Source organism: Clarias gariepinus, chromosome 21, assembly GCF_024256425.1.
Source record: "Clarias gariepinus isolate MV-2021 ecotype Netherlands chromosome 21, CGAR_prim_01v2, whole genome shotgun sequence".
Lineage (NCBI taxonomy): Eukaryota > Metazoa > Chordata > Actinopteri > Siluriformes > Clariidae > Clarias > Clarias gariepinus.
This window is the reverse complement of record NC_071120.1, coordinates 28,757,501-28,770,327: the sequence shown is the minus strand read 5'-3', so window position 1 is coordinate 28,770,327 and position 12,827 is coordinate 28,757,501. Positions and strand designations below refer to the sequence as shown.

The following is a 12,827-nucleotide window of genomic DNA, read 5'->3' as shown; positions in this document are numbered from 1 at the left end:
TATCAAAATAACTGGCTAATATCATGACTTTCATCAACAGTGAGGTCACCACCAATTTTGAACAGGAAACTGCAAAAAAACAAAACAAAAAAATCACGATTAGAGTCACACGAAAGCAATAACCCACGTCTGACCATCTGCATGAACCACAAGTGGTCGTAAATATGGCGTTAGCACGCAAATACCTTATTAACTTGTATTATTATGTTTTGTATTTTAATTTCTGATTCCTGGCTAATGTTAATGTCATGTGTGCGGTTTGGGACACGTCCTAATGTTTATGCCCTATAAAGTGACAAGTGAACGTTGTGTGGTTTGGGACACGCCCACAGTGGACTGATGTTTCTATGGATGTACAGTTTTTCTTCTTTGGGTCAGTGTGCTACGTAGGACGTGAGATGGGAATACGGAGTAGGGTGTAGGGAACAGGGATTAGGGAGATATGTGGACCCCAGAGCGTGTGGTGGTGAAGGGCAGGGAAGTCGTTCTGATCTGGTCGCTTTTTCGTTACTTATCCTCACATTTCTGGCTGCGGTACGCACCATGGGCGGTGCAGTGGGTGGCCCAATGATCGCGGGAAAAGGCGTGAAGGTGTGCTGATGCGTGTGCTGATGCTGGTGCATGTGCTGGTGTTGGTGAAACTCCGCCCTCAGGAGCGACATTTGGGACAACGGAGAGCCGGTCGCCCCCGGAGCCGAACCCCGACCCCGCTCGGAACTCTGAACCAGGAAGCGGTTGTTCAGCTCCTGCCGGAGGAGGTCATGATGCTCTGAGAAGAAAGAAGGAGAGCGGAAAGAGGGGAAAAAAACAAAAAGAAAAAAAGAAAAGAAAAAAAAAAAACAAATAGAAGAGGGGAAGGAAGACAAAAAAAGAAAAAAAAAAGCACGGACGGCCAGTGAGTTTAACCAAACGGCGGGAAAAAGAAGAGAAAGAGGATAGTCACCTGGCTTTCTCTGTTTCTCCAATTCAAGCTGTGAGGGTTTTCTACGTGAGGGCTCATTGGTCGAGGTAAAAGTGTTGCATGTGACAATGTGCCAATCAGAATCCCCGAATGAGGCTGGCAATACATGATTGGTTGGTTGAATGATATCAACAGGCTGGTATCTGAAGACAAGAGAGAACCGAGAGTCACCTCAGCAGAAAACACACACGCCTTATTAAAGGAGTAGCTCAGCCAGGAACCAAACGTACCCCGAGTTCCCGTTACACACGGCGTGGCTAATTTTGCTAACACGCAGTTGAAGCTAAGAGCCACCAGTTTAGCAGGAGACAATGGACCTGGATGCCACAGGCACATCTCAGAGCTTTTAATTTAGCACCATAATTTAGGTAACCATAGCAACGGACAGCACTCACAACGCCCACAGCGACTAGAGCGATGCGAGATGGGAACGCAAAGTGAAAGCGGCACAGAGTTTAGCGACACCTCACACCAGCTAAAGCAGCTGTTTCAAGTAGAGGTGTGGCTTAATATTTAAAGTCATGTAGTGATGTGGCTGGAAAATCATTTGCGCAGCGTGAAGTCACCGAGACACGAGACTCTGATAAACTGGTGGCTGTTAGCTCCCGAAACACGTTAGCTATATTAGCATCGGAAATAACAGGAACAGTGTGGACGTCTCAGTTTTGGCCAAACGACACCTTTAACGTCATCAAGTGTGTAATACGGAGCATTATTATTATAATAATTATTATTATAGTGTGAATTATGTCGGTCTCCATAAACCTTGTAAGCTGTATGTGTGGTTTATACTTAACACCAGAATTAATAATATTTACTCACCTTTAACCATAAACCATAACCGTATTGCTTCCTCAAACCTCAGCTATATTAAATATATATAAAATGAACATAATTATATGTTCAAAAAATGTCTCGCACATTATCATGGAAAATGTTTGTATAAAACAGTGTAATATAGATTTCCTTTTGTTTGTGATTTCATTTCATCACTTATTTATTATTACTCAAACAAGAAAGTCCTATTTTCTTTTAAACAAAAATATTTAATTAATTTATTCTTAAATAAACCAGGCAATTAAACAAAATTTTTTTTTAAAATGAATTTTACATTTATACTGTATATGTTTGCACCTGAAGCGGTTAAATGTTCCTCTATAATCCTGCAGGTGCACGCTAAAGTATTCACAAGGTACAGCGTCCTGTGTGGTACGGGCAAATTATTTGTAAGGTTTGTTTAGAATTGGGATTAGTCAGAGTAAAAAACTGAAAAAAAACCCAACATGTCTTGAGTCATTGTTTAAAGCGTGTGTTTCTTGATAACACTGAATCTTACTGCAAAACGGACCGCTAAAAGGAGAATGCGCGTCAGGTACGAGTCTGTATGTCGAGTGAGATTTCTGTAGCTGTAACAGACAGGAGTTTAACCTCGCACCATAGACACGTACAGTAGCCATTTATGACAGGTTTGTTTAGGAGAGCTACAGCGCCACATGTGGCTGTTAAATTTAGGAGAAATTATATAGAAAATATACAACAATCCCAATTCCAATAACCGCAACGTGTTCTGTACAGCGCCCTCTATCTTTTTAAAGAAGAACAGCTGTGAATAACAAACAGGAATGAAAGTCCCGATACGATATCATCACCATACCGCGGTGACAATCCGACTGATATTGTGAATCTGTCATTATAAAGATTTTATAAATACCCTGATTGGATAACATTTTTTTTCCTAAAGTTGTTAAAAAATCTTTATATCTGGCGTTTATTCACCAGCTTCCCAAGTAGAGAATTAAATCTAGCCTGTTTCTTATAACATTAGTTTGTTCAAAGGTTTGTAGCATTTAAACACTACAAACTTACTTTAAAAAAACTATAAAACATTTAAACATTTAACATTGTTACTGATCAGTGCGTATCTCTGATGCCCGTTATCATTTCTAAACAGACTTGGCAAATAATTCACTCCTACACACAGGATGAAAATATTTCAGAGAGCGCCGCCTGTAGGATTATAAAGAAACCACAACAAATTATTGCCTCCAACATCTCCGAAGTTGTGAGGGTGTTTGATCAAACTGAAAGCCAGCAAATTCCGGTCACTGGCTGATCGACCGGTCACTGGTTGATCGACTGGTGCGTCTCTATTATAAATCTAATAAGTCATTTAAAATTGATTTTGAGGTCAGTGTGGCATTACATAAATCTGCACAATAACAATAGCGATTCAAATGATATTTTCCCCATCTCTACTAACAAAGTACTCAGTAAGTAATGAACAGGTAAGTGAAAACAGCTAGTTTTTAGTTTTAAAGTTTAAATATTATATTAATTATAAAGGATTTTAGACATTAATAAAAAAAAAATCCTTAGTTTGAGATGTGCTGCAGGAAAACCACCCTATAACGTACACGCTCACGTAATAACACAAATCTGCAGCTTTTAATGTGATAATCCCACAAGCGCAATAAACCGCTGTTACACTCGCAGGGATTAGTTGTTTGTGAAAGGTGAAAATCACCAACTTTAAAAATTGTAATAACTTCCCACAAATGTAATATTGCGTTTAGAATAAAAATGTATTGTTTATTTCATGTTTTTCTGAGTGTTAGACAGCGCAGATCTTTTTTAAAAGCACAATGTTGTGTTAAATATATCATGTAGAATCTAATGTGACTATGTCTCCATTATGCAGATTTTCTGGGCGTGTTCAGGGCGGGGCCGCTAGCCGCACTAGCGTGGGAAACGTTCATCCTGACTCGAGCGCTCGGATCTGATTATCCACACAAACTCCGGCGTCTGGGTTTAGACTTAAACGCAGACGGAGAGCATGACGATGCGAGGGAGCGCTTCCTGTGTCAGGGTTTGTAAACACTCTAATTTGAACATCTGCTGCTTTACCTCTCAGACTGATTAGGTTTCATTAACATTAATTAGTGTTTTCATCACTCAGGGATGGAACGAGGCGCTCGGCTTTTTGGAGATAAGCGTTAAAGCTTCGCTCGTCTCAAACGCGGGACTGAAACAGAAGTGGCCACTTGTTTTTCATCCTCCAGACACGTGGAACTCGTTACACCGCGTTAACACACCCTCAGACTGTCATCCTCACTCCTTTAGCTAGTGCGTACCGGCTCTACTTTCACTTTCATTTACATTACAACTAAAGTCGTCTTTCCATCACACGATACATATTATTATATTATAATGACTTTTGTCTTTAACAACGAGAATCCTGATGATGTCACAGTGACACAGAGTTCCCTTTCCTGAACCCTAAGGAGAGTTCTAGAATGATGGTTATTTAATTCTAATCCTCGATAATGTGACACCGAGCCCCGCTCTAGAACCTCCCGGTGATCTTTATGTACAAACCCTGATATTCATATGATACAGAATTTAATTCTAGAACCCCAATTAGGATTGTAGTCTACAATAAGGCTAATAAATAAATAAATACATTTAAAATAGAATCATTATCAGATGTATCAGAACTCTAGATCATAATTCTAGAGCGTTAATGATAATAAAACATGCTTTTTTGAGTGAGGTCATGTTTGAGTTCTGTTTTCTTAATTACAAGAACCAGGGTCTAGAAGCTTCTAGAATCAAAGAAGTGGAGTTTAGTCTAGAACTTCTAGAAGTGGAGTTTAGTCTAGAACTCTGAGGATGATGAGTTCTGAGGTTTCAGCAGCAGAAGTGGAGTTTATGGTTTAATCCCAGTGCCTGGTGATGTCATGATGACCATTCTGGAACCAGAACAAGGAATCTAGAACGGCAGTGAGTAATCTGTCATTTTAATTATCTCACAAAATTTCTGCTTCAAAACTGACCGTCCAGATTCAGGAACTGAAGCTAGAGATCTAGATCTTCACTCCTACAGGGTTTCACGTGTCTCCCTAAACGCTGAGCTCTACATGTACAGGTGGAGGGGTTGGTGGTGGTGGTGGTGGTAGTGTAGGTGCTCTTACCTGGGTAGGGCGTGGCGGCTGGGTGTCCAGGGACCACCAGGCTGTTGGTGGGTAAAGCAGGAGGAGGGGGGAGGGCAGCTGGGGGGGCAAACATGGCCGGATGGCGTGATAAGGGGGATAAATGGGAGGAGGAGCGCAGGGGGTAGTGGGGAGACGACAGCGCGGCGATGGAGAGAGGGAGGGGGGGAGCGGGGGAGGGGGGGAGGGGGTGTTTTGGGGGCAGTGACGAGGGGCTGTTGCTGAAAAACAAAAAAAGGAGAAAAACAAGAAGTTATTGATAGTGAGACGTTACATTTTAATTCTTAAACACACAAAAAAAAAATCATTAAAAACAAGTAAACTTTATAAACAAACACTTCCTGGTGTATTCCTTACAATTTTTTTAATTACAGGTATTTCACCCAAGACTACAAATAATATTCAGCATAAATTAGCATAAATTAGACTTTACACTGGCTTGGCTAGGTAACCGCCAGTCATTAATTCATTTTAAGGACTTGTTCTTAGTCGTGTTTAATTACAGAGTTCATTACAGAGTTCAAATTAAAACAACCCCCCCCCCCCCCCCCAAAAAAAAAAAAAAAAAATGAGGGAATGCGAGTGCTAATTATCTTGTTAACATCGCTAACGAGCTGTTTGTTAATGTTAATGTTAATGCTAATGCAGTGAGCCTAAGGCATTACCACTCCACTCTCCTCACTTAGCCTTTAAACGAAGTCTTCTTTTATGCTAATTGTTATTTTCATTTGCGATTAGCGAACAGAAGAGTAATTAGACGTGTGAGTGTCGATTCAACACGCCGCTGAATCGCACACAAGTCTTAAAACAGCCACTCACCGGCTTTCCCTTCACCTCTCCGACTCCCTGAATATCAATCAGCTAGCGTTAAACAAAGCCCTGTTGCTATGGTTACGCCCTTACATGGGATTTAATTAACACGTTTCTCCGCGGTGTTGCTGTTACAACTTTATAACTCCATCATGTGTAAAGGCAGGCTGTTCATCCGCCGCGCAGGTAGCGAGCTGAGATTCAAACGGTTGCTAATTGGAGTGTAATTTTTTACTTTTTCTTTTACTGGATCTACATTATAGAGCATGACTCATATCCATCAGCCAATCAGAAATAAGGATTCCCAGCCGCGCGATATAAATGTGAAAAACTTACTTAAGGATAAACTCAGTTGTCATGACAACCAGATAAGCTAGCTAAGAATGCTGGTATAAACAGTACGGAAAGTATCTGTGTTGCTAGTTTTAAAGCTTTACACACAAAAAAAGTTTTATTACAAAAAATATACTACAAATGAGTTCATGTATAAGAATAAAACGAGATGTATATTTAGGGTATAGAATAATCCAGCACCTGATGTCGTGGAGACCGTACGTCAGGTGATTGGGGGCGGGTGGATGGTGGTGACTGATGATTGGTTGGCTGTGGTGGCTCGGGGGCGTGATTTTGTGATCCTGTAGCTCTGACTGGTTCCTTATAAAGTGGGGGGCGGGGTCAGGGTTAGAAGTCGGCGTCGATTCCTTCTTGATGATGACCGGGGGAGGAGATTTAGGCGTTGCCGTAGCAGCGGGGATGGGGCTGCCCGTAGGGGCGGGACTCGATGTGGGTGGGGCAAATGAGACAACCGTGCTCTGTTCCTGGCTGCGCTGAAGGCCCGAGATCTTAGGCGAGCCGCAGATCTTCGACTCGAAGCTCTCATGCGACGTCACAGCTGAGGAGAGAGACGAGAGTGTAAGAGGACGGTTTACACACCTGTGTGGACAGTTAAATACAGTCACCAGTACCAGCGTGCTGGACTGGGACGTAGGATCCCTATGTAGGCAATATGGGGTCTTTTCAGGGTCCTGAACCTGGACACACACTAACTTGCTTTAAAAAAAAAAAAAAAACAGTTCTCTGTGTAAGAGCTGTATACGTTTATATATGTAGTGTGAAGCATCTGGTTGTTACCATGGAAACCACAGAAAAACTCCGGGCTCTGGTTAGCACTTACACTTGACAGTTGCACTAAAACAGTTAACAGCGAGTGTGCTATACTCTAACATTAACACACAACACACTTTGATGTAACATTGTGCCAGCTAATCATTTCAACATTATAAGAAAAAGGTTTTTGGGTCACATGATCTGCAGCCCCGTTAATCCCCGCCCATTCACGCTTGCTACAACAAACTAGCAACCCAAACATCAGCAGTGTGCGATACGGCGAGTTTAACAGCGCTAAGCCTCAAGTCAAAGCAGCACTGTGTGCGAATGTTAGCTGAATGAATAGCTAGCTTAGATATTTTGGTTAGCAAGACACAGCGTAATGTTATTTGTAAACAGATGGATGATTTATGTAAGATGACGTGTTTCATCAGAGAGAGAGAGAGAGAGAGAGAGAGAGAGAGAGACGGAGCTGAATGAGAGCCGTGTGGAAAGGAAGAGAGTGATGTCTGGTGACAGCAGAATGAAAACAAGGATTTCACGGGTGATTGTGCGCGCGGTAAAACACGCTCAGCTCTAATTAGCTCTGACTGATTCACTCAAATGATTCACTCAAACTGATTCACTCAGACTGATTCACTCAGACTGATTCACCGAGTCCCTTCATATCACCTGATTACAGCCATGAACCTCTTACATACAGTGTGTGTACAGTGTGTGTGTGTGTGTGTGTGTGTGGAGCTTGTGTAGTGTATGCAGTGTGTAATGTGTATGTGTGTGTGTGTGTGTGTAATGTGTGTGTGTGGAGCTTATGTAGTGCATGCAGTGTGTAATGTGTATGTGTGTGTGTGTGTAATGTGTGTGTGTGGAGCTTGTGTGGTGTATGCAGTGTTTAATGTATGTGTGTGTGTGTGTGTGTGTGTGTGTGCAGTGTATATTGATATTATGTGTGTGTGTAATATGCCTGTTGTTTGTTGGTTCTGGTTGAGTGTGTGTGTATGTGTGGGTGTCTGTGTACATATGTGTGTGTGTGTGTGTGTGTGTGTGTGTGTGAGACTGTGCTGTGGGAGACGGCACTGTGAATGTCGCCGCCCCCTGATCACGTTACCGTGGAAACAGCTGATGGACGTGTGTGTTTCTGAGCTCTTAATGATGAATCTAATAGAGGATAATGACGGTGAGAGGACAGTGACACACACACACACACACACACACACACACACACACACACAGAGGCGAGTTGAAAGTGCACTCAGCAGTCAGTGTGTAATCGCTCCCTCAGGATGCTGCAACAAAAACAAGTGCTTCCTAAGACTGCTTAAATCTCTGGAGGGGTCAAAGGTCACGCTGCGAGACGAGTCTGATGCCCCCACAGGGACCGCTGGCATCTGTGCTCCACCCCGCCAACACCCCCACACCCGCTCCACACACACACACACACACACACACACGTTAGGGACACACACATACACAAACCCAACAAATAACCGTAATGGTTCCGTTCTGTTCCGCTCCCCGTGTCTCTGTCATTCTCACCTCACTGCGTGTGTGACCTCTGACCTTAACTCAGACCTCACAGACATCAGCAACATCTGGACACATCCTTCACACACACACAGACACACACACACAGACAGAGTGAGTTACAGCTCCCTGTGCTCTGCTCTATGGACGCTTTGAATATTTTATTTAGACTTGTCATGGTCAGTGCATGTAACCCCTGGAATGTGACCTTTGACCTCTGCAGTCAGCTTGGGATTATGAGTTTGAAGGCGGTTTGGCCCTCACACACACCTCACACACACCTCACACACACCGTCCCGCTGCCGAGCTCATCATTTCAGCCTGAGCGTTAATTAGCGGTGGGCCGCGCGTGTCTGAATCGATTAGGGAGAGAAACGCAGAGCTGCAGTTACGCAGACGAGTGCAGACAGCCGCTGTCTGTTCTAATAACCTCCACACACACACACACACACACACGTGACCACAGTACCCACTCCTCCAGAAACACAATGCCTTGCAGTGATGCTGTGGGCCGTGTCCCAAATCGCAGCTGTGATGAAGCAGTGTTAGCGTTGCGCCTGGAGAGCGAGGAGAACCCGCCGAGCTTCTAAAACAACCTTCACGACACTTTATTAAAGGTCACCTGTGGAGGTGTGTTACTGTCAGAACAACGCTTTACACTCAAACCCTGATCGTTACTGTCCGCGCTTCTGCATCCCGCTCACGTCAGTGCCGCTGCGTGCCTCTCTGACCAACTCTCTCACACACACACACACACACACACACACACACACACACAAACATCACATGATGAAAAAAACAGCGTCTGATTTACACGCAGGAACGTAGCAGAGAAAATTCAGGAAACGCTCCGTTCTCCTGTTCTCTCTTTTTCTCCGACAGCTTTTGTGTCTCAGCAGGATTTGTCTCCGTCTCGGCGTGTCGGCTTTATCCGGCTACAGAAAGCCCTCACACACTCCACAAAAGGCTTTCTGCTACACAGCAGGACAGCTTTCAACCAGATTTACAAGCTTCAGGGGGAAAAGAGAGGAGGGGGCGAGAGAGAGAGAGAGAGAGAGAGAGAGAGAAAGAGAGAGAGAGAGAGAGAGATGCTTTCTGTAGTCCACTTGGATGAAAGGGTGACTAAGCAGGGTTATAACATTTAATAACACTAATATATAACATTAGACAGTAACACAGTGTATTAACATCAGCCAGCTGACTGGATCATACACAGGGGTGCCAATAATAATGCTGACAAGAGTCAGGCCGGATCGCTAGTGAAATAACTTACTTGCTAACCAGTTAATTTAATAATTCATTATAATAATAAGAATTATAATAATAATTGAGCATGAGAATTAAAATTCAGCCTAAACCACTGAGTTTAAATGTTCAAAGATACAGGATAGGAGGCGGTCCCAGTGGGCTGGGGGTGGGCAGAGGGTGGGTAGTGGGTGGTGGGCAGTGAGCGGGGGGGGGGGGGGGGGAGGAGGGGGTGTGGTTAAGGGGCAGCAAGCAGTGGATGACAGTAGGCCATGAGTAGTAAGTAGTGGGGAGTGAATAGTGGGCAGTGCTTAGCAAACAGTGGGCAGTAGGCAGTGAGTAGAGAGGGTGGGCAGTGAGTGGTGGGGGTGGGCAGTGAGTGGTGGGGTGGGCAGTCAGTAGAAGGGTGGGCAGTGAGTAGAGGGGGTGGGCAGTGAGCGGTGGGGGTGGGCAGTCAGTAGAAGGGTGGGCAGTGAGTAGAGGGGGTGGGCAGTGAGTAGAGGGGGTGGGCAGTGAGTAGAAGGGGTGGGCAGTGTGTGATGGAGGTGGGCAGTCAGTAGAAGGGTGGGCAGTGAGTAGAGGGGGTGGGCAGTGAGTGGTGGAGGTGGGCAGTCAGTAGAAGGGTGGGCAGTGAGTAGAGGGGGTGGGCAGTGAGTGGGGGGGGGGCTGTGGGTAGAAGGGGTTGGGAGTGAGTAGTGTGTATGGGGGTGGGCAGTGAGCAGTGTGTGGAGTGGGCAGTGAGCGGTGGGCAGTGCTCAGTAAGCAGTGGGTGGTAGGTAGTGAGCAGTGGGCGTGTCCCGGCAGTGCTGGCTGTCAGTGGAAGGTGGTGTGACATGGCACAGCTCCGAGTGCAGACCTGCGTGAGTGTAAGTGGATATAATGCCATCTTTCAGCCCTGAGAGAGACGCATGAATGGAGATCATTCACAGGAGCAAGTGGCATGACGAGGGGCTGAAAGAACCCTTCTGTTTTTCTTCGCTCTCTGAGGTTTCCTGTGTAACGGCGATACGGACGGCTTTTCTTTCACCTGTCAAACCGTCAGTTTACGGCCATTGAGGTGCAGCAGTGTGACGACGCAGCGGGAATGTTTTCAGGAGGATCGGATTCCTTCCAGAGTTTTCTCCCACACACACACGCACGCACCACTTCGACTTGACACATGACACGTCTCAGGCACATGTTAAACAAGGATACACACATGGGACGTCATTTATCATGTGGGATATGAACCGATTTATTTGTAGAAGCAGCTCCATGGTGCAGATGAAGATCCTGTGAGCTGCGAGGGAAAGCCTCCTGTATTTGTTGATGGTGAATCTGTCTTGAACCGTGAAAATGAACTGCACTTTTACCTGTACGGGATGGAGCAGACGGGAGTGCGGTTTGGGACACAAACTCATGCCACGCCTCACGTGTCCAATTATTATAAATTCTCATGCAGAGACTTCCTCATAACCTGCATCATTTTACATTTTTGTGCTAAAAGCTGTTAAACCTGCATCTGATCCAATCCGATCTGATATAAAGCTCTCAGTGAAGGTCCGTGTTGCGGTTTAGCACACTGATGGTTCATTTCCGCTTAAAAGCATTCCTCAGAAATCTGTCACATTTCAAGATTAGATCTCAGGTAACACGCTGTATCTAAAACCGGTTAAGGAGACTGATTAGCCGGAGGTTAATCGCCATTGAGTTTAATCGTCTGATCCCCGCTCTGTCCTTACACGCCTTTTGGACGATAAGCGGAGACAAATGCGGAGGTGAGGCAGCGTCTGTACAGGACTTTTACACCTTTATGAGTCAACGGAGCATGAAGCAAAAACATTCAGCTATAAATCACAACCCTGGACGACGCCATGCGAAGAGTTAGCGCTTGGAGTGTTACAGATTAGCATGACCGTTTAGGGAAAAGTTACGCGGCTAAAAATTAAAAGTTGCATCTTATAAAACTGCAGGTTAAAATGAAATTAGCCAAATTCATTTTTTTCCTATTCTTTACGTTATGGTAAGGTTAGCTTACGAGAGATGTTCAAGTGGAAACCAACTATTAAAAGTTAATGAGCTAAATTTATTCTAGCCCCAGCCTTAGAACAGCATAGCAGCACACCCTTACACGCACTTTATCAAAGCTATAGCATCTTGTATTAACTGCATTAGCTGTATTAGCATGGTCATAGGTCTTGTTCTATTAGCCCTGATGCACTATCTAGTGCACTAACTATTACACTCCCCTCACACTATGCCAAAGTGTTCAGCAATTACACGCCGTTGTAGCTGCTAATCGTTTAGCTAACTAGCTAGTTTAAACTCCTCGCTCGTAGCATCTCATATTCATAAATGTTTAAATTGTTTTAACAGCTGAGAAGTGTACATGTTTACATTCAGCTAGATTATTCTTAAATATTTATAATCTTTCCTGCTTATACTCGCTAACTGGCTAAGAAAAATCTAATCTGGCAGTATTTCTATAAAGGATTTAAAAATATTCATAAATGTCTAAACTTTTACAATAACAGTGAGACCTTGCTAGCCTAAGCTAACCTAAGCTAAGCTGAACAAGATTTTAAATTATTTAAATGACAGGATTTTTAAGTCATACTCTCGAAATGTTAGCAATATTTAACTGATAATGTGCTAAAATACAACAGCCTGAAAATCTCTTACAGAATAATTTTTTTATTTATTTAAAATCATTGCAAAGTTTTACAACGTTTACATACTAATGCTAGCTAACAGGCTAATCTGAACGTAACTGACAGGATTTAAAATCATATTAAAAACAGTGCTGATTTCTACTAATGCTAGCTAACAGGCTAATCTGAGTAACCTGACAGGATTTTTAAGTCAGATTTATAAATATTAATTATATTATAGATTGTTTGTCCGATGCTAAAACGAATCGTTTCCTGGCAGGATTTCACATTGTAGCAAAGAACGTTTAGCTTGTTTATATACTAATGCTAGCTAACTGGCTAACCTGAGGTGAACCGACAGGATTTTGAGAAGTTTCCGATAAAATATATTTTTAAATCTGAAAAATAATGAAGGCAATCTCTTGCTCCAGTAATGCTCATCACACACACACACACACACACACACACACGCGCGGTTGAATCCCTGAGCCAATTTCCTGTGAAACATTGACATTATGCCTGAGAGCTCCGCTCAGCCTCTCCAGCTCGTCTCTCCACCCG

General features: G+C 43.7%; 1 protein-coding gene across 6 annotated transcripts in view; it reads right to left on the bottom strand.

The window, feature by feature from the left end:
- fbrsl1 (fibrosin-like 1) overlaps window positions 1–12,827 on the bottom strand; it is a 239,238-nt gene that overhangs the window by 13,295 nt on the left and 213,116 nt on the right. For 4 of the 6 annotated variants that reach the window (XM_053480609.1, XM_053480611.1, XM_053480615.1 and 1 more), the window contains 3 exons: window positions 6,295–6,652; window positions 4,933–5,171; window positions 522–769 (listed from right to left, as the gene is read on the bottom strand). In XM_053480609.1, the coding sequence (XP_053336584.1) occupies window positions 522–769; window positions 4,933–5,171; window positions 6,295–6,652 (845 nt within the window). Of the gene's footprint in view, window positions 1–521; window positions 770–943; window positions 1,105–4,932; window positions 5,172–6,294; window positions 6,653–12,827 lie in introns of all 6 variants that reach the window. The other 2 variants (XM_053480614.1, XM_053480612.1) reach the window with 2 other exon arrangements.